Source organism: Cariama cristata, unplaced genomic scaffold, assembly GCF_000690535.1.
Source record: "Cariama cristata isolate BGI_N322 unplaced genomic scaffold, ASM69053v1 scaffold25483, whole genome shotgun sequence".
Classification (NCBI taxonomy): domain Eukaryota; kingdom Metazoa; phylum Chordata; class Aves; order Cariamiformes; family Cariamidae; genus Cariama; species Cariama cristata.
Window position 1 is genome coordinate 662 of NW_009609341.1, and position 22329 is coordinate 22990.

The 22329-nt window shown below is 42.5% G+C and overlaps 1 protein-coding gene across 2 annotated transcripts in view; it reads right to left on the reverse strand.

Annotated features, from left to right (window-relative positions):
- Positions 1–3147: 3147 nt before the first annotated feature.
- Positions 3148–22329, reverse strand: part of PIK3AP1 (phosphoinositide-3-kinase adaptor protein 1) — a 40277-nt gene continuing 21095 nt past the window's right edge. The window contains exons 5-16 of one of the 2 annotated variants that reach the window (XM_009697520.1): positions 21908–22040; positions 20977–21173; positions 18534–18723; positions 12282–12377; positions 10905–11084; positions 10033–10095; positions 8867–9072; positions 7199–7271; positions 6726–6881; positions 4940–5010; positions 4643–4752; positions 3148–3556 (exon numbers count right to left, since the gene is read on the reverse strand). In XM_009697520.1, coding sequence (XP_009695822.1) covers positions 3502–3556; positions 4643–4752; positions 4940–5010; positions 6726–6881; positions 7199–7271; positions 8867–9072; positions 10033–10095; positions 10905–11084; positions 12282–12377; positions 18534–18723; positions 20977–21173; positions 21908–22040 — 1530 coding nt within the window. In that variant the 3' untranslated portion in view covers positions 3148–3501. The remainder of the gene's footprint in view (positions 3557–4642; positions 4753–4939; positions 5011–6725; positions 6882–7198; positions 7272–8866; positions 9073–10032; positions 10096–10904; positions 11085–12281; positions 12378–18533; positions 18724–20976; positions 21174–21907; positions 22041–22329) is intronic. The other variant, XM_009697521.1, reaches the window with a different exon arrangement.

Sequence of the window (22329 nt, forward strand, 5' to 3'; positions counted from 1 at the left end):
TTAAAAAAAAAAAAGCTAGACAGCTTTGATAACACCATATGTTTCTTTCTAATTGTTGCATCTTGGTCCAAAACAGAGTAGCTTACCCTTGGGAGACAGGGAGAGGAGGCTTCAGCATCTTCAGTTTGTTCAGCACTTAGGTCTCTCAGTTAACAACAGGGCCAGCCAGAGCTATCTGCTCCAGTGGGTTTTGTGAGGCGTGCTGTACAAAGAGCAAACACTTTCCCCGGGCCAGCCAGCTGCCACCTGAGCTTGGTGGATTGGTTGATGCCCCTACAGGTGGCCAGGCCATTTTCTTTTACTGGCAATTTTATTATCTGTTCAGTCTTCTAGCTCTGATGTTCGACAGAAACACACTTCATTCCCACTCTCCCCCACAAGCATATTTGTGAGTAACCAACACTCTGGCTACATGCAGTTTTCTTCTCTGGTCTCTTTTGAGCTTCAGTCTCAGTGCTGTTCTCATCTTGGATGGAAGCAATACACACCACATGCTCACCAGCACAAATGGAGTCTACAGATACAAAGACTCCGTACTCTGAGCCATAAGAGGCTTAAAGCAACTAACTGAAACCAAACCAATGGGGAACACACGTTTTGGCACCTAAGGAGGTACATCTCTGCTGGCCTGCAAGAGACTTGAAAGTCATGCCTGCATTCCACTTGTTTACCTGCATTTAACAGTGAAGCCATTTTAGTGCTGTTCCCTTTCTCCTTGATAGGGTGAGTTTTGCGGCGATTCCTGGTCAGTGAGGTCCCTCACCAATCCAGGAGAAGTTACAAAGAAAAAGACAGAAATGTCTGAGACTACAGCTGCATTTCCTCCAGGGCCTCAACAGACTGCATTTATAATATTTCTCAGCCCCACCTGTCCCAGCTCTACCTCTCCTCCGAAGCAGAGGCCCACTAGCATTTGGTTTTGTATGATAGGTCAGGTCAGACTAAGGAAGTATCTAAGCTGCAAACGGGAGAGGGACTGAAAAGCTACTTATGAGCTACTTTTCAGCAATTCAGATACAAACGGTCTCACTGCAGTACTAGCAATAAAAATCCAGTTCACAGCCACGTCATTAGGATTGTGCAAAGGCAAACACTCAGACGCAGTTCAGATAAACCCCTCCCACAGAAGACATTTGGCTATTGCATAAAAGGGGTGCAGAATTAAAAATTAGCCAGGAAAGAAAGATCCCTGGGCTCCTTCAGTCCAACAGGTTTGAAAGGAAATCTTCTGCATGAAACTTTCATATTTTGCTTCCTGCCTTGTTACAGTTTTCCCCACATCCTACATTTCTGCCTTATGTTGTACCTGGCAGATGTGGAAGCAGACAAATTCTTCTATCACAGCACCAAGCTCTGGTGCACAGCTGCAGCCAGCACTAAGGAGATGGGGAACTTATGAGCAAAACCAGGGAGCTGTGTGCAAACCAAAGCATGTGTGACAGCTGAAGACAATCAAACTGTTGAATTTCCTCTATTAGTTTAATTCTTTTATCCCCATTTCCTTCACTTATCCATGCTACCATTTTCCACATTTCAGCACCAAAACCTTCCCTTTTTCCAATTTCACCAAATAGTTCTGGGAACTTTGTTCTGTTCCAAGAAGAGCACAGGAAGGCAGCTCCCACCTCACTATTCCTCTGGCTACTGTGAACAAAGAGCAAACTGTCAGTGAGGGCCTGTAGTGTCACAGTAACTGAAAAAGGCACTGAGGTCCTTTAAAAAAGGAAAAAAAAAAAGAGAAAAAAAAAAGATCACCTCTGTAGCTATACTCCTGCAGCACAACACCTGCATCCCTCTACCATCAAAAGGAGACGCTATATGAACTGCATTAGGAGTCATACCCTGTGAGTTTAATGCGTAGATTATATTTAGCTTATGCCTATACCCCTGAGAGCAGCAGGGGTTTCTCCACCTTCGTTCAGTGCTGGCTGAGTCACAGTTGCCATCTGTCACTCCTGCAGCTCCACACATTGCATTTGCCACCCTGCAAGAAAAAGGAGCTACAACTCTATCACCTGCTCTCTTACAGGTTAAGGGGAACTTACATGACTGGACAGAAGCTTTATGTGTCCTACCTGTACCTGAGGGATCACCTAATAGAGATGTATCTATGTCTCTTCTCAGGGCTGGAGGAGGGGGAATGGCTTGAAAACCAAGTAGGTAATGATGCTTAATTCTCTATCCTGAATGTTATCTTGCAGAATTCTTATCTGCATCACTCATGGGCAACCAGAGGCCTACTTGTCCCCCGAGAGCCAGGATATGCACAGCAGATTGCAAGGCTTAGAGGAAAAAAAAAATATTTAACCCCCCCCCAAAACACAAAACACTTCACTTTCATCATTTGAGTCCCTTGAGATGAGGAATCAAAATTATTTTCTGCTTTACATGCTTTCTACATTTGGAACGCGGAGAGCCAAACCAGGAAGCTCTCCTTAAGCTTGTAAGCCCTCGGACAGAAAAAAGGCTGTACACAGTTGTTGCAGACTCACATTGCCAGAAAGGAAGAGTAGAGCAAGCAGAGTCCAGCCCCCCTGCTGCCTCTTTGCACTGCAGCAGGCTAACTACATGGCTGGTATTTCTGAGGTGTGTGCATTTATAATTGGAGACTTGCTATACTATTCTACAGCATGAAGTGAAATGCCTTGATATTATTTCTACAACGAACACATGTAAGAGATAGAGAACACAGCATTGCTGCCAATTGCCTCCTCTAATTTGAAAAGTCAGTCATGTGATTTCAAGTAACGACATACCCATCCCCTCCCAAAAAAAAGGTTTATGTACAGTTGGTTTGTGATACAGCAGGTCGCTTATCAGCTGCCTTGGGAATTTTCATGGTAAATGCAGCACACACAACACCTTGTTAATGTCTGTCCTCTTCAGGGAGGGAAGGGGAAAGGGAAAGGCGTTTTCAAGGCTGTATGCAAAATACATTCTTAAACAGAGACAACTTCTCGTCGTCCCATGGTTTAATGATTGCTGGAGGGAGATTCTACATCTTCTGAAAAGTCAGTATGTCTCCACCCAAAATGTTATACCCAGCAGCAGTACATTCACCTGCCTCTGCTGTAATGAGCAGTCTTCAAACAAAGTCTTTGAACAACTTTTCTTTACTTCTTCAAGCGTGTTTTCAGTCAAGCCCTTTTTTGGTAACAATGCATATCAGGATCTAGTTTCTAAAAGGACATGTGTTCTTTCTTGGTCAAAGGGAAACTTCATGTTGGTTCAGGGCTGGCAAGACACACAAAAGCGTTCTTCTCCCCTACCATGATACTTTTTCTTGAAGTCCCAAAGCACCAAATTCTTCCAAGCAAAAGAGTTATAGAAGGCGAAGAAGTCTCGGTGAAAATCACAGGAAAAGTCACCAGAGCTTCAGAGAGGAGGAAGGGGAAGAAAACATTTGGCTCCCACTTATAAATAATTTAAGACAACTCAAAAATATCTGTACAAACACACATAAAACCAGAAAAATCTCATATTCCACAGATGTTGAGAAATTCAGCGACCTCTTGGGGGCACAGGTGGAGGATAAAACCCTTCACAGCTTACAGGCCTATAAAAAGACAGATAATACAAATGCATTAAAAAAATAGAGGACAATAGGGTTCTGAAACTACACATTGCATGCATTAACGTCATATCTAAGAATACTGTACAAGCAATAGTCATACAAGAAGAGAAACAGGCTATCAGTGATTCAGCAACAGAGCAGATGCCAAGGTGCCAGAGCCTTCTTCCTGTCCAAGTTACTGCAGCTGAAGAACAGAAGTAGTAATTCTGCTATTACAGGAAAGAGATGCTATAATACTTGGTTGGAGTAAAACTTTGCTAGTATAGTAGCCTTCTCCTGAAAACTAGATGAAGAGCAATAGGAAGAGATCAAAAGATTCAAAATCTTTTTTTCAAACTAACTACAGATAAGTTCCAGCTATATTCTTGCCAGAGCCAAGCCAACATACAGAACTTACTGCACCCAGACATTAGTAATTACTATTTTAACAGTTGGAGAATTTTATTATCATCTGTACTTAGATAAGCCTCTGGGGCCTGAACTTCATAGACTTGCACTGGTTGGACTAAAGGAATGTTTACAAGTTACTTAAGTTTGTGGTGGTCTGATCAAATCAAGGCAAAACCTGTCAACACCTTTTATAAAACCAGTGCAGTTCTTACTTTGAGGCCAATCATACATGTAAACAAGTGTGCTTTGGAGACACCTGAAATTTGTAAAAAGTCGTCCATGGGAATAGCAAAAGGGAATTCCCTCTAGACTACACTGTATGTTCCAAGAGGATCTTCTCAGGAAGACCAGGTACTAAATCTCTGCCAGGGGCAGGATGTTACTCCACCTGGGTCAGTCTTATAATGGCAATCATTGTGTGCTTCAATAGTGCCACCCCCTGCAGTGTGTGAACCGCAGTAACAGCACTGCAACAGGCACATTACCAACTAGGAAACCAATTCCACCAAGTATTACAGATGAGAAACAAGGATCTTACAATTCCTAACAGAGTGTGTTTATAGATGATAGTCTGGTAGATTTTGCTGAAAGACACACTGCCTTCCTGCCTTGCGTTCTGCCCAAGGCTTCCATATTCATTCACTGAAAGCTCATGTTAGAGCTGCATTTTAGCTTTACCTGCTTGCACCTCGAGGAGGCACTCTGGGAGGCCTTTCTGGAAAAGGCAGCCTCTCTGCTTGCTGGGCAACTGGGCTGCGGCTTCTAGTTGTTTCTGGGACTTCATTGTCCTACAAAATGAAGAAAAGAGGTTACAGACCAGCAGAATTTGGTTCCTGTTAGCTTCACAACAGAAGTGGCTACATTTTGCCATCACTGCAAATGCAACGCCATCCCTGAGCTCCTTTTCTTTTGCATGAAAACAAAGCCATGTACTTAAGAACAGTGGACCAGTATACGGCAGAGGTTAGGGCTTACCTCACTGTCCCCTTCCATCCCGCTGCTGACACTCAGTATGCTCCGAGTGCTGGAGCGGTTACTTGCACTACCTGGAGTAAGCAAGAGAAAACAAACTGATTATTAAATCCTGGTGATTTAACTGCAAATCATTAACTCAGGATTCCTGCTTACCTCTTGCACACATCATTTAATGCTTGTTTAGATTAATTTATTTCCACTGCTATTTTTCACATGTTCAGGATTCAAACAATGGCATTTCATACAACACAGACCACATGGCCAAACCATTCAGTTTTCTCTCTTTCTAGCAGATTCCTGCCCTATCTAGGTCCAGGCTTCTGGTTAAATACTCATAGCCATAATCTAACTGAAAGGATCCAGTGCCAATATCAGCTGGCAAGTCAGGCAAATATTTTCACAAGTGTTACACACCCAACATTTATGTATATTTAAATTATCAGTCCCCGTGTCCTTAACAACTGCGTGGAGGTAGATGGCTCAGAGCACTCACATACTCATTCCTGGAATAAGTGACTGCTTGAGAGATTATTGTTCCCAACAGCTGTACACCACCTCCTCTCACAACAATCCTACTCATCACAGGAATGTTTCCTAGTCTATTTCAGAGCTAAAAATGATAAGTTTGTTCAAAGAACCCTCAGCAACCATTTATGCAAACCCATTTAACTTGCATAGACTCAGAGTAAGGAATGTTTTTGCAATCAGTCTTGCCATCTCTGAAGGGGACAGCAACTCACAAACATATCCTACACTGCTATGGCTGGTTTCAGTCACAAATGCATAATGTTCTATAGGGCTGTGCAACATTGGGACACTAATGTTCACAAATCTATACACTGAAATGGAGGTTAGAAAGGTTTTCTCAGAAGATGCAGTCCCTCCCTAGCCTTGGTGAGGTAACTCTCATCAGCTGGTACAAACAGCAGCACTTAAGAGTGCGAAATACTGTGTTAAGGGTCCATTCTCACAATCATGCCATGGGAAAGAGAGCCAAGCTGCACACAGTGAACTCTGCAGGCTCGTTAGCATTTCACTCACAACTGCTTATACTGGTTCAGTCAGCTGCCTCTGGCACTTACTCTGGATGTGTGCCAGCTATATTTTGCTAAGAGCCACAAAGGTACTAACCTCACTAGGACTCAGTTTTCCTTTCACAGAACCAAAATTATCTTAATGATTTCTGCAAGAATTGCTCAGTCTGCAGTAACAGCGACAATGCAGGGATTTAATTTGCATAAATTAAACCTAATAAAAACTAAAGATAATAAAATGTGCAGACTGTCCAAGTCACTAAAGGGGTCCCACAGTTACCCATGAAAAATGCTGTCCTTTATCTACAACAATTGAGGAAACGACACAGAGAGACTGCTTCCCAGCCTGCAATATAACTATGCCCTTCAGACCAGAAGAGCACGCTGCCTGCTGAGAGTCACAGCAAGTGAACATCCTGTTTTCTAAGACAGCAGCTGCCATCTACTTTTAAGAACTGAAGACAGATGATAGGCCTTCCCTGACAAAGCTCAAGGGAATCTTTCGCTTAGCTTTCAGGTTCTCCTCCTGCAGAGGTGCAAACACAAGATGTCCAAACCGCTTGATGTACCTGGAGTTGCTTTGACAGTTTCAAGAACAGCCAGCCTGAGGCATGCAGGGTTTGGGGTGGTCGTGTCAGTACTGGAATTCAGGAACACAAGTCCTATCCCCTGAGCTGACTCCAGATTCAGGCTGGGGAAGTGGTTTCCATCTAGCTTTCCTGTCGAGAGGGTGACACTCAGGGTTTGCTTACTTGTTGTGCTGGATGTGCTTTCTGTTTTCCAGTCTCCTCGTTTTAACTCCTTTTTTGGTGGGAAAACGTTTTTCCTGGGGGTGTATTCATATATTCCACATTCTGGTTTCACCAAAGTATTATGAGAATGTCGAATGGGTACTGTAATTTCCAAATCTGGAAGGGAAAATGAACAGCTCAGAAAGGTCTATGCAAGTATAGCCACTGAGAGACAGCTTTGCACCTGAGATCAAAGTTAAACACAGTCACATAAGGGTGTACAGAAATGAATCTCTCCACAGATGTGGGAATCCTTTCCTCGGTCTGGGAAACTGAGTAAAGCAACTTCCCTATGTTTTAGCCAACAGGCACATGGATGTGAATATTAAAATATCACATAACTACAATACACACAGAGACATTTCTGCCTGAAGAGCCTATTAATATTGCTAGCTGCCTCATTACCAAAGAATGTCAGAATCAGAGACTGTTACCTGCACTTTTGTCTTTTTTTTGCTTCTCCATTTGCCTCCTGGTTATGCTGTCTCGTAGCCGTTTCAGATTTTCCTAGAAACATCACAAGATATTCTTTTCAAGGCTTTGGATAAGGGAGGATGAGCAGCTTTCTGACAATACCAATAGTATAGTTCAGCTAACTTTGCAACCAAGCTGTAACAAAGCCTGCTAGACCTGGCTGAAGTCCAAACCATGTCAACAGGTTTTAATCTATTCCCTTCAGAAATCCATGTGTCCCTTTCAGAAGCCAAGTTTTTTCAGATGTCCATTGTGTATGTTAAGGTCAAGTTCACAGACTGACTGGCAGTTGCATATAAGCAGTACATTTGGTTTAGAACTCCCTCTATTTTCTGTTTCCACTGTGACACTGGCACAGAAACAAGACCCATGATCAAGTAACTGCACAGTCCTTTCTTTACTAATGAACAGATAATTCTGACTGCAGGGACAGAGGAGACTGCCACGCATCCCAGAGCATGAGGGACAATTCAGAAAGAATTCAAGATGTCCCCAGTGAAGCAAGAGGGGACACCTGGAAATGTAACTGGGAGCAGTCTCTTCATGATTGTGTGGCAGCGTACTTCACCTTACAGTAAGGAAAGGTGGGGAGAAAAAAAAAAAAAAAGACAACTTTTCCAGCAGGGAAATATGTATATATGTAAGAGGAGGAAACCCCTGAATAGGTGGAAAAGCAGATGGAGCAATTACTGTACCATGCAGAAAGATCTGCAGCAGAGACTTTGAAAGCTGCTCATGGGATGAGGCATTGAGCATGCCACTTCATCTCTGCTACAGACATCTACTAAAGTAGCACTGCCTTCTTTATTGACAGAAGAAGGGATTCCTCTGTCTGTTTCTGGGTAGACAGGACCCTTCCAAGTGAGAATCAGGAGGAGAAAAGTCTTGGCTTTGTTCTGACAGCTCCCAAAACAGTGTCACACACCAGAGACCAGCACCTCAAGTGTGAGAGCAGACCACTGCAGCATGATGAAAAGTCTCCAAAAGAAGCAGGCAGTGGTTTTAAAGAGGGAGCCCCACTCTAACTCAAGAATGGAAATTTTAAAACAGGATTGCTAGTTCCACCAGTCATTATGTTGCTGCTGCCAACATAACAACTCCCTCATTCAGCTAAGCCACCCAAACATTGTGTTTTCACTAATGACTGTTGCTAGACCTTGCCCAGCTGCAAAGGACAGGTAGTCCTGGAGCCATCAAACACCCAGGGAGGGATCAGACCATCTACAAGATAGGACTTTAAAGCCAATACACCATCTGGGACACTGAGTTTTTGCTGATCTGAAATGGATGAGAACTGACAAGCTAAATGTTCATCACAGAAGTCCCCTGTCAGCAGGTTAGGTGCTAGGTGACCTCTAGAAAGGTAATTTAGCCAACTGGATTTGGCCCAATTCCTAGTATATAGATCTCCAAAAGCTAAAAATACTAAACAGATCTGTAAAACAGCTACCTGCTTGCTGCTGCATGGGAACAACCCCTCCGTGTCAGGAGAGAACTCTTGTTACCTGGGGGACTGCGTTAGCAGTCTTTCGGCTCCCACCAGGAGAGGAATGTACCCACACTGAACAGCTTGTGATATACAACTAGAGAAACAGCTGTATTTCTTAAACAGTGGAATAAGCCTGTACCTGCTGGAACCGGAATGATTCTGATCTCTTTTTCTGATTCAGTTGCCACTCCTTAAAATGAAGTACAGCTTCATCAACAGTCAGTATGCCCATTTTCACTTGCTCCTGTAATGTGATCAGTTGCCGTTGACCTGGGGTTTTCATCCCAGCAAATGGATCATATATGCTTGATTGAGACAGGTCCCTTACAGGCCTGACTATTGTCTCTGAAGAGAGAAGAACACGAAAAATAGTATTGAACTTGTGGCATCTGCTCCCCTCACTGAATACAAACTCACTTGAGCACTCTTGATATAGCAGAGATGCAAAAATATCAGCATTACAGACTGAATGTTCCCCTAACCAGAAGACTGTTTTGTCCTCATGCCATCCTATTTGTCAGGGCTAAAAGCCCAGCTGAGAGATAGCCTTGTACACAAACATGTCCCATGGATAATCTCTGTTCTTAAAAACATACTTTAAGTGAACAGCACAAAATGTACTCCTTAAAGTGCTCTGCTTCCTCACTGCAAAAATCTCGCTCTCCTCAGCAATCCACAAAACAGAGCTTTCACCTTGGCAGTCACAAAGCTAGACTCTTCCTTGCTAATCTGTGCAGTGTAACTCCAGAAACAGAAAGGTGAAAACTTATCCTACTGATGCTGGCTCTTTGTAACCCAGGAGTTCCCAACACCTGAGATAAAAGTTCAGATGTGGTTCCTGGCACTCTGATAGTGCACAGAATAAGAGGTGAAAGAATAAGGGCACAGTTTTGGAAGTGCAGAGATCAATGGCAAGCAGTTCACTAAAGGTTAAATCCCAGGAATAATGATCAACAAACAGGGGCTATATCCAGAAGATCAAAAGTGGGACATTGACTCCATGAAGTAATATGGGTCACAACATAAAAAAGGACTTCAGTGATCATTACGATCCTGACTGAGGATAAACTCCAAGACAGGGGATATGTACAGAACGTGATAAAAGGGTACCCCCCTCACACTCTGCAGTTATAAAAAGTTTCCAATGTCACATAAGCTCAGAAAGGTTGGGTCATTCATGTAGGACTATTATCCTCAGAGCCTTGTAAAACAGACTATTCTGTCACATTTCACACAAATGAAGCTACCTCAGCAGATTTTCTTTTGGATTACTGGTGAGATTTTCAGGGTGAACTTCTGACTTACCTTTCTTAACCCTTCCTCTAGCAACATAGAGATTCTCAGGTCTTTGAGCTTTCTGTGCAAAAACTGTAAAACAAACACTCTTTAGATACTGAAATGCATCTTATAAAGACAGAAATAGCAAGGATGAATATGGGAAGCATACCTAATTCTGCACTGCATTACAGCTTCTGTCACCCTACTAAGTCCATTGAAGAAAACAAGATAAGGAGTTGTACAGTAGAACTCCCCTTCTGTTGACCTCAAAGAATTTAGCTCAGCCACCTCTAAGAGAAATCTGGACATGCTTTCCCCACAGTCCTATCATGGGGGGAAGGAGGAATCACTGAAATTACTCTCCCACACATTACTGTAGTTCTTGTTAGAACATTTGTGAAATATGATCAAGATTTCCAAAAACTGCCTAGTAAACTAAGAGGCTCAATTTTCTTCAATTTCAATTAAACCTCATCTCAGAGGGAAGTATTGAGGTATAGAATCATGTCCTATACAAATACTATTAAATCAATGCTACCATTACAGAGCAGCAATGCCTCAACTTATTAGCTTGATTGTGTCCTTATAATATCAGGATCTTTCCTATTTAGTCGGATTTGTTTATACCATTTGGAGGTAATCTGTCATCCTACTGCTTTCATTAACAGCAAGTTCAGGCCAAGACCTCAGCATACAACATCCCCACATTTTCAGAGTAGGCAGAAGATGAAAAACAGATCTGAAGTTGGATCCCAAAGGTAATCCAGCTCCAGAGCCAAATAATCCAGGGATCTCAAAAACGTGTAGATTTTCTTGGCATTTATTCGGCAACTGGAGCCCACATCAAGGCCATTCTACAGTTGACTAGTCCATAGTTTAGGTCCCGGTACCCAACTCACTTTTGGAGATGTACAGCTCATTGTCCGGCTGTGGAGAGCTGGATTCTGGTCTTGGAACAGGAACTGGGGGTCTGCTAGCCATTTCCCGTGGAAAAGTATCTTGTTCCACTGAGTAGTATACATCTTCACCGTACTGCTGGTAAGCTCCTTCCTCTGAATCTGGTACATCCATGCTACTGCCTACAACAGAGTGGAGTTTGTAAGAAAAACAACCTGGCCACTTCACTGAACACTGGATCCCTCCAGATGCACTGTGTACCACACTCTTACCAACCCGGCCATTTCACAGGCAAACACATCCAGTTTTGCAGTGATTTAAAGTGCCAAAGCACTTCAAGACAGGACTTGATAAAGTCATTAACATCTAGTAGCATATAAGTGTTTGCCACTGAGCCTGTACCATCTGTTTTGGTGAAGAAACCATAGTGGAAAATCTCATAATTGTTTTTAAGAACTCGAGGAACAGTTAGTTCAATTACTTCCAGTTAATTAACATATCATAACAGTTAACAAATCAAACAGAGCATTGATTTCCAAAAGCTACTTGTGATGGTCTACGAAGTACTATAGAGAATTATTCCTTTGTCTGAAATGAGCAGTCGCCATCAACTGACAATATATTTGATCTCAGAACAATGTATCTCCAAGGGAGCTGGTACACACATCTGTACTTAACAAGCCCAGCTATCATTATACCCACCTCATCCATCATCTCCGTTCCATTCTCACTCTTAACATGACTGCAAAATCATCAAATGCTGTCATACCTGATTTAAAAGCTAGTTTCCCTCTGTTTGCATGCTAGCAAAAAGAATTAAGAACCCCTGGAATAACTCTCTTCTCGGTTACCAAGTCACAAGTGAATACCCTAACCACTGAACTGACTTTCCTTTAGTGATGTTATAACGCCTAGTTGACTCAATGCAATGGGACTGCCAGAGCGTTGGTGTTGGCAGGGAAAACAGAACAAGATATTGACAGCCCCAGACTTAATCTTGCTCTGAGTTCAGCTGAGTCACCCACAAAAAGTAAGTCTGTATCCCATGGAACCTGGTGAGTCAGGAAAAGGCTTGGACAACCCAATCATGCTCAGTGGGGACAGCATGGAATTAAGGTCTGGCTTTCGTCAGAGAAGGCAGAGGAAGCACTGAAGAGGCAGAGTGTAGATCAGGTTCGGGAAAACATCAGATCAGATTTGTGAATTCACCTCACAAGCTGCTTTTTCTGTTGTGCCTTGTTTGTACTCACTAAGGCAAAGCTGTCCATGTCAAACAGCATGGACTAGCTCCTGTCCTTAACAGATCAAAGAGAAATCTCAAGTTCCATTTAATTGCTTTAACTGTGCTACTGCCACCCCTCTCTCCAAACAGGTCTCACCTTCTAAAAACTTGCGGAGCATTGAGTCTTTTGTAGTTACAGATACTTCATCTCCGGCAACTGGAGTGTCTGGTTTGGACTGAAGCATCTCTACATCTGAAAAAAATCGGAAAGATGAACCTGTCAATTATGCCCTTAAACACGTGGAACAATGTAATATAATATAATAAAATGATGAGTTATTTCTGACTGGACCTTTGGTTTACAGTGAAAATCAAAGAGGAAGCCAGACAACTGACCAGACATTTGCCTCAAAAAAGGCTCCTAAGTTGCTATGTTCAGTCCACTCTGCACAAATCTTTGCGAGCTGCCTGATGTTTATGCTTGAGGGTGATTAACATTGCTTATTGAGAAGTTCTGACAAGGGTCCAAGCAGGCACTGAGGATTAGCTATTATTGAGAATGTGTTGGCCAGGTGAAGGTTTTGGCCTCTGCACAGTGCTCCTGAGAGGCCAAACTGAGTGGAAAATCTGTGACTTGGCAAAACAAGACATTAAGGGCAATTTGCCCATGACACAGAAGACAGTATTTGTTTTGTTTATTGGATAAAAGTCAAAACAGCTGGCTGAGTTAATTAGTTGGACTAGAAGGTGTTTAGAGGGTCAGATGATAATTCAGCATTGAGAAAGGAGTGAGAGCAAACAATAAGATACTTTGTTAAGTCAGTGTTTTGATATTAAAAATTCTGATTTAAAAAAAAAAAAGGTCAACCTCACTGTAACCCTGAAACTAATCCTATAACTCATCCTAAAAATAAAATAAAATGTTAGGTAACCATGCTTCTAATGACATTAAAAACAAGAGTGATACAAATGAATTGTTGAGAAGGGATAAGAATAAGCTAGCAAGATTTTGCTTTGTTAGAATGTTGTGGGGGTTTTTTAAACAATAATTGTCAAAGAACCCACTGACAGTCATGTGAACCACCCAAACTAGCTTTAACCTCACAGGAACACCTCCAGCATAGCCACAACAATACTGCATGTTGTGTGGACTAACCACACCAGCAGTTTCTCAAAATCTCTGCAGTCCATGCCAAGTGGCATGCTTCTGGAGCTGATCTGCTCACCACCAACCTAATATAAAGTTCATTTAAGTATCACTGCACTACATGGAAGCATAGATTTGACATTTGAGCATCCTAAAGAATCAGCACTACAGATCTGTATTTTTCTGTAGAGCGATTTTTACACCCTGCAGCCACCTTGATTATTTTTAACATAGCTTTTAGAAATTAACCTGTAGCAAATACAGGCCCAGAGGAAAGCCACTATTTTATGGATTTGGAGGCAGAACAGAATGTACCAGGTGTGCAAAGTTCCCTTAATTCTCTGTGGAGGGAACAGTATCTTCCCAGTTTTGGCTGTACTCTGCAGGATTACTAAACCAGCAGTGCAACACGATACTGCAGGGTTTGTTTTCTATCACATAGGCAATGTAGTTAAATTCATCAACTAATTAGCTCTCCTTAGAAGACATGATTGCCACCTCACTACGCTCCTGTACACAGACCTGTCTTGCATACAGATGAGACCTAACATCTCACCCATGTAACAAAATTGAAAAGAAGTTCTCGACTTCGTCAATGACACCTTCTGTTCCACTTGCTGCAAAAACAGGCTAGTGACACAGAAGTGACAACAAGGTGGCACACACAAACTTTGAGTGTCACAGGAAAGGTCCCCAGATTTTCCTGAAGCTATTGAGGAACGATGGTCTTAAGAGTTAGTGGGAAGAGGGTTAAATAGTTCCTAGATGTCAGAATGTAGTAGCTAAAAGATATTTATTCAAAGAGTTTCAGTTTCCCTTTGCAGGGTTTAAGGCTTCAGAAGGGAGCTCAACCTACCCGTGAATAGACGAATATACAGAAGATGAGTTATGACCTATAGACCCTTCACAACAACTAAAATATCCATGTGTGGGCACCCTTTAGAAAGTAGTAACACCTTTCCCCCTTTAAACATTTGCCAACACTAGATGCCAGGTATTCCTGCACACGAAGCAAGCTACCTCTTTACAGAGACCAGTCCTTTATTATGCAAATCAAAGGCTTCAATGCGTTGGCATAAATCACAACTCAGAATTTTATAAGCAGTTATACTTTTGTGCACAATTGTCTCAGTTTGCTCAAAGATAACAAGGAGACTGTTGTTTCTTGCATTAACTGAGGAAAAATAAAAATCAATGAGGACACTGTTGAAAGCTTGGGCTCAAGAGAGGAAAAATGGTGGAGGAGGGAGAGGATATGCAAGAGACTAGAATAAGGTCATCACTACTTATTTGTATGTGAACTAAGATCTACTCTTTAGGTGTTGGAGGTCTGCAAATTACAGGACAATAGATTTTAGTCAGCTGAAACTCTCTAGGATAAAGGACTGAATCTCTGCATGAAGCTCACCCTATCTAAGGTCTGAGTGTCCACACAGTTCACAGATACGGAAACAGCACTAAGAGTCCAGACTTGTTTCCACCAGCCCTTGGCCACAGCCACTATCTGACCTTCAACGGAGGAAATACAGCCCAACTCCTTCCCCAAGTAAAACAGCATAGTAACACAAACACACAAACCAGGCAATTTAGTCTTCACACAAATCAAACAGGTTTTCAGCACTTCCAACAGTCCTTGCTCTCAGAGACCCTTCTGCACACAACTCCAGCCTACTCAAAATACCTACTCAATTATTTTTTTTTTTGGCAAAAATCAGCAGAAGGTGCTGGTGAAAGGAAAACAGAAAAAGCAAAGCACTTTATGTGATGCTGTAGCTCATACTACCAGACTGATATGATGGAGATAACTCTCCCTTTTTGCTATTCAGCTGCTGTTTGTTACAGGGTGTGACTGACTCAGCTAAATGACATTTACCTGCAACCTGTACCAACCTGGAGCATATTCTGGAAAATTACGTTTGACTTTATAGGTATTTGAAAAGTATAATAAGAGGGAAGTGCTCTTCTGAAGTGGGAACAATCACATTAATGATAAGAAATTAAATAAGGCAATTCAATCTCATTATTAAAGAACAGCAAACAAGGTAACAGCAGGAGCTAGTAAGTTCCCAATTATTTGGTTAGGAGTACTTTATGATCTACACTGCTCAGGGCATTAAGACCTACCTGGGAAGGAATGCTCCCCTCCAGCAGAAGGGGAGGCAGTGTTCTGTAGATGAACAAAACATTTTCCATTTTTTTTAAATTCCATCATTTATCCCAAAACTTAAAGGGATAACTATCAACTCAACATAGGTGTGTGCAACTCATGCAGCATCAGTTTAAGCAAAACTGGGCCCTTCTACAGCCTCTGCATTTTCACTGTAAATGTTTCCTCAGGACCAAATGCAGAGAGAAAAAAAAAACCAAACAAAACACATACAAATGCACTGAAAAATCAGAAGTGGGATGAAGAATGCAAGAACTAACAGAACACTCCAGTATTCAAGTATTTGCTACTACTTTTAACTTATTACAATGGCTCCAGTCTTGTGTTACCTTATTCTCAAACCAGTTCCTGCCAGACAAATTGACCCTGTGGTATCTAACTTTTCTTTGATCAGTCTCTGAAAAACTGTGGTGGAGGCATATCTTGATCACAATAAATGGGCATGCTGCCACAGTACAGCTATACTTAAAATAGCCCAAGTATTGTCCTCTACACCACAGCCATAACTACTCACATAAGGGCTACTCTGACCTGGAGAAAGTACCTCAGTAGAAGTTGATTATGATTTCCTAGGGAGGTTTTCATCCTCACAAACCTTTAAGTCAGTAAAAAAGCTTGAAGTCTTTATTTGTGATGGCAATTCTAAACCAGACAGCATCCGCACTAATTTCAGTGTTGGTTTGGCTGGGTGCTGGTATGCTAAATAATACTGAAACACCTTCACTTCGCGAGAACCTATCTAAGTGTCGAGCATTGTACCAATTTAACCTTACCTGTTAAATACAGGTAGATTTTAAGCACTGTTCAGACAAGCTGTAAATATTCTTCAGGCAAAGACTAACAGACTACATAAAAAAACCAGAGATTTTCAGTAAAAGACTCCTGAGTGGAAAGTAACAAAGCTTTGTATGCAGCAGCAACAGAACTAGAACTCCAGGAAAATCAGGAAACACACTCACATTCCTTGCTGAGGTATTACAGATAAGCCATATACAGCATCTCACCAATGAGGAAAACATTTTAAAATGCAGATTCACTCAGCTGTGCTTTTCAGTAAAGAAATCATACTTCAGGGACAGCCTGGGTTTTTACCTTTCTAGTCCTACTAGCCCTGCAGAGCCTGTAGCACACATACACACCAGGAAAACTTTTTGGTGCTGATCCCAGAGACCTCTGCTACCCTGCTGATATGGCTATGCCTGCAGAAGCTTCCCCTAAAGGACATATGCCTGCTGGGCCTTTGCTACTGAGAAGACTTAAGAAAAGCAGCCTGAATTAGGCTTCAAATGCACAACCTTTCCCATCCCATGGCAACCTTTCCTAGCTCTCCATTTCCATGCCTGTCAGCCAACCAGGCTTTGTTTCATGTATTCAGGCAAAACACCAGCCAAACTCCCTCCTGAGATCTATCAATCAGAGTAAGTGAGGGCAGGAAAACCTGTGTACTTGAACTGTTTAACTTAATGTGGCTTGTTTGACAGAAACAGGCAAGGGGATACGCACAGAAGCAACTGAGACAGCAGACTGAGGGAGGTGGTGATCTTCAGCAGGGAAGAAGAAACAAGCGCCTTAAAACAATTAGTTCCTCCACCAACAGTCTGCAGGGCTGCCAGATGGTTTTCATGAGAGGAAGCAATTCTGATCTAAATCTGAACCAATATGAGAATACTATCAGAGAGGCTTTTCAGAGTCCAGTTCAAAAGTGGTAAATTACAGGGAGCTTGATTTGGATCCATGAAAGAAAGGAATATCCCCTGCGTACTTTCTGGGAGATCTGGACATTTCAGGGGTGGAAGAAGACAAGTTGGGCTTAGTAGTTTTAAGCATGCTTTTTTCCCCCTCCACAGACTTAGTCAATCAACCCCATTCAAAGGTGCACTGACTGCAGGCAGAGCTTCCAAACGTCTAGATACTCTCACCCCCATTACTGCGAACAACAGTAGCTTTGTTCCTTAGGAGTCAGACTGGGCTTACTGCTTATCTCCACCCAAAGGCAGAATAATCCTGAGTTTGGTAGCAAAACTATCCCTGCAGCGGCCAAACAAAACTTCGCAGAGAAGGGTTTATGATTTCAGGCAGAGAATTGGCAAAGTCTTCTGGACTCCATAATGAACAAAAATCTGTTTTATAACAACATTTAATCTAAAAGAGGAGAAAACCGGCTCAGGACAGATATAGTCTATAAGGAAAAGAAAGCTTTTCCCCTGAGGTACCACACTTAAAACTGCAGAAACACTAGAAGTCCTTATGCAGGTACTTAAACTATAATGAGCTAGATTCTGTGAGCATCACGGGAATCATAAAATATATCAGTGGGATGAAGCCAGACTAAGTAAGAACAGCAAATTTCCAATTGCTTAACATAGGTACTTAACTAGATATTTGCAACTGGTCTCACTGAATATTAATGGACTGGTGAAAAAGTTAAATATCTGTACATTTTTTTCAGAATTATATCTATATTTTTAGCAATAAACCAAGTGGATTAGAATAATGATTTTTCAACTATAATCTTTTCAGCACATATATTTCTAGATGCTCGCTTTCTTTTGTTCTCAAGCCATGGAGGTAGAAGCTCAGCTCTTGGTTTTCAGTTTCCCAGTTGTCAGTAAAATCACATCTTACATAGTGTTCTTTCCCACCAATGTCTGTAAGTCAGTGTTCCTACCTCCCTGGATCTCAGAAAGAAGCAGCAGGACATGATAGAAAATTTGGTCTCTTCCAAATGCTAATTCACTTGCTCAGGGTTCAGGGAGTCCTCAAAGCACTGAGGAAACAGTTCTTGATCTTGTGAAGTGGCAATCAAAGAAAGATTTACAGCAATTTTATCAGCCAGCCAACACCAGAACTAGAGCACGGTTTCCTTCTGGCGAGAGCATAAAAAACATAACCAGCCCTTACTCTGAAACTCAGCTGAGGTGCTACTATGTATAAGACAGACAGATCAGCTTAGGCCTCTTGGATGGAGGCTCTGAACAACCTGATCTAGTTGGAGATGTCTCGGCTCGTTGCAGGGCTGTTGGACTAGATAACCTTTAGAGGTCCCTTCCAACCCAAACCATCCTATGATTCTGTGATTCTGTGAATATACATACAAAGATCATCTGGGGCACCAGGGACAAATCCAGCCATGGATTCATAAAGTTCTTCATCGGAGCCAGGATTCAAGGAACATTTCATTAACAGATCAGTGGACAGATGAGCCATGGACTCATAAACAGACTCATCCTCCTCGCCTTGCATCAGCTCTTCCTTAATGTGACTCTTCAGCATATCTGCAGTCTCCTGGAGAGGAAGGAGGGCAAGAAAAAAAAATGTTCAAGTCTCATTTAAAGAATCTGGAGAATCAAAGCAAGCAAAAGATATCTCACTCTCCCATCACTGATGGAAAAAACCTTCTAAAAGCAGCCCATTCCCAAAGTCTAAGGCTTCTCAAAGGAATTAAGTCCCTACTACAGCTGTCTGGGCCCAGCCTTCAAGAACTATGTTGTAATAGTAGGTAATGAAGGTAAAACAAGTTGGTGCTGACACATTCTGAATAGCCATTATAACCTCTCACCCTCTCAATTCTATGTGCTACGCAGTATCTGCAAACTCCTAGAACACAACCAAAGCTCATTCTAAAAATACAAATGCTTGTCAAAGGCTATTTTGGGATAAGCATAGCTGACCGTAAGGGGGAAAGCTTGCCACACGCAGAGCACTTACAAGAAAGCAAAGTTTAAACTTTGGTGTAGATTCAGTTTCAGTTTCTTGGCATTAGCACGTAACACCCAGCCACAGTGGGAGTACATAGACCCCTTTCCGTGAGATCAACAGGAAACCTCACAGCAGGCAGCTGTTCATGTAATACAAGCAACTTTCGATTCACAGGACAGCAGAACCCTTTCTCACATATTTGCAACATGGAGTGGGGTGGGGAGGTGGGGGAGGGAAGTGCAGATCTTCACCAAACGATGCCAGGGAGCAAAATGTAAAGCTTCATCCCAGCCTCCTCCCCACGTTCCAACTATGTCACAAGCATAGCCATCTTAACTGGTTGCAGTACTACAAGATATTCTTCCATCCACAACCACCACCTCATGGGCCTTCAATCCACAGGGCATGTGTGTCAAAACTGTCTACACATGCTTCCCTCCGCAGTCAAAATGGGTCAGGCAGGTAGCTCATGCAATGCTTTAGGGAGGTGCAGGGGAACTTTTGCCAGAGAGAAAATTATGTGAGTAAAGGGGTTTACTGGGATTTTGAAATACCCATACTAGTAGTGCTTCTAGTCACTACCTTGCAGCGGACGCACTGGTGCAGGTCATTCGTATGCTCTGGTACTAAGCTGCACATACAGCTTGATGGTCAGTAAGCAGGTTCTACTCTTAACATAGCCCTGTCACTGTGCTAGTAGAGAGGAGGACGTTGGAAAAGCACAGTACTGCAGTAAGAGTTTGGAAGGACTTCCTAAGCATCTCTCACTTACCACAATGCAAAGATTTTAATCACACAGTTTACAGTTTCTGCAGCCCTCCTCATCTCAGAACAGGGAATGACTTTTATTTAGCTCTAACGTATAACCCTAAATTCACACTTATGTCAAGAAACAAGCCTCAAGTCTAAGAACCACCCATGCCTCCTAAATAGGGCTTAAACACAACTGTAATTGGCTGGAAGAACCACACTAAGGCTGGCAGATCGATCACCCACCATTCAGACCTGTTAGGGACAATTACGCAGAACTTTTCAACTGAAAGCAAAGGCTCAAGAATTCACATTATTCGAGCCAAGGAGCTGCTTGTTATTTTGAAGCATACAGGCTGGAAACAACTCAAATGGAAAAGAAAGGATAAACCCCAAGCACACCGAAGGACCTCACAGAAACAACTGCCTGGTGCAGCTGGAGACAGGTCCACGTCATAATCTGGAAAAGTCAGAGTGCTGTTTTCTGGGGATGGGGTTAGCTCAAAAAGAACTGAATTGTGAATTAGGCTCCCAGAGAGAACAAGTAGGGAACAGACAGCTATCTTAATGCAGGAAGAAATGGATTTCAAGTGGAGCAGCCAGACTACACAGATCAGCTGTGAATAAGCTAATAAGCAATCCAGACTGTACTATGACTAATCAGAGCGCACCTCAGATTGTACCTTCCCAAACAAACTCTGTTCCCATATTAGTCCTTAAAGTAACTGGGATGAAGGGGCTGTACTTTTCCCAAGATCAGAAGTTAGAAGAGTACACCAGACACCAAACACATCCCTGCAGAAACTTCATTAGATGGATGGATGATAAGGAAACCCAGCATGGGAGTCTCTGCTTCCATCTTATTTGCTGTGTGCAAAAGCCCCAAGAACTTCTCCAGCTCCACAGATGTACCCAACCCTCCAGCCTGGAAGCTTTCAGTGTGGCTGGAATTCTGTCTTCTACACCCTACCACAACACACTGCATCTTTTATTACCCTACCACTCCTGCTCCCACAACACTAAGTGCCAAGCTTGTTGCCACTGCCCACACCTGCTTTGGGACAATGCAGGATTGCTGCTTCCTCTTACCACATATTCATCAATGAATTGGCGGAGGTCCTTAAAGCCATGCTTTTCTGCTATGGTGTTTGGATAGTGGCCATATTTGTTGGCTACACTGTAGGCCTGCAGTGCTCCAGGGCATGTAAGCAGCAAGGCAGTTAGGTTCTTCAGCCCATATCTTGCAGAAAAGTGAAGCAGTGTTGGCAGCTCCTCATCCCTCTGATCTGTAAGAATAGGAGTCTGTTAGAATCTAAGTTTCTCTCTAGCAGCAACAGAGCCAGTAGGCAAGACACAAAATTCCTAGCAAACACACAGACCAAAACAGGTGTGAAAGCCCTGAAAAGCATATACAGAGTTTCAAAATGGAGCTAACTCTGCACAAATTAACTGAGGTATCTAGCACATCTCCAGGCTTAAGTCCTGTGACCTTTAGTGGGAAATCTGGCACTGTAATAGCTTAATGTATGCAGGATCACAGGTTTGCAAGGACCTCTTAGATCACCATTCCAGTAGGATCCAGTTGCTGTAAGGCAACCCTGTCATAGTGCCACACCAATCCAACTGCTGAGTGCCCACTGTGCATCTTAGATCAGTGTCATGGGGTTGGAGGAAAAGGACTGGGCTGGGGAGAAATGCCACATGGGACTGGGAGAAGAAAAAGGGAAACATTTTGGGGAGCATCATCTTTTCACTTTGGTTGTGTTTGAAGCTGTCTACATAGCTGCATCTGTCACAGTGCAAGGAAGTGAGACTGATGCATGTAATAAAACAAGCGTCTTCCAACCCAAATGGCAATCCCTCTTCTATAGGCATCATCAGAAATTTAGCTTCCTGGCTGAGATCCAAGATTTTTGAGACAGCCTGTGCAGGTACCACACACTGCAGTGTTAAGGCACTCCAAGGTAAAACAATCAATACAGGTGAAGTTTAGAAATAAAACAAAAATCTTTCAACTTACTTGTTGTCATATCTTCTTCTTCTAGCTGGTTGATTCCAAACAGATGTAAGCCACTGGCAGGAATGTTCTTCTTGAGTGACTCAGTCAATAGTTTGTCCAGTGCTTCTATGCTGTATGGCACGATTTTAAAGGCCTAGAGATAAATGGAAAGTGATTTCATTTGTGGGATTCTGGAGATTTGGTTAAGTTGAGATTCATAAGGTGTTCCTTTATTTAGCACATATCAGAAAACAGTAGGCATAAACACTGAAGGCAGTAATGTTCTGGTCAAGCAAAGAATATGAATGGCTTCCTAGTCCAGAAACAGAGTATCATTAATTCGAGCAGATGAGAACCGTACACTCCACAAGAAGACAGAATACAATGAGAAAGTCACTCATGCAACTGGAAGCACAGAGAACTGTTAATTCCTACTTCCTTCA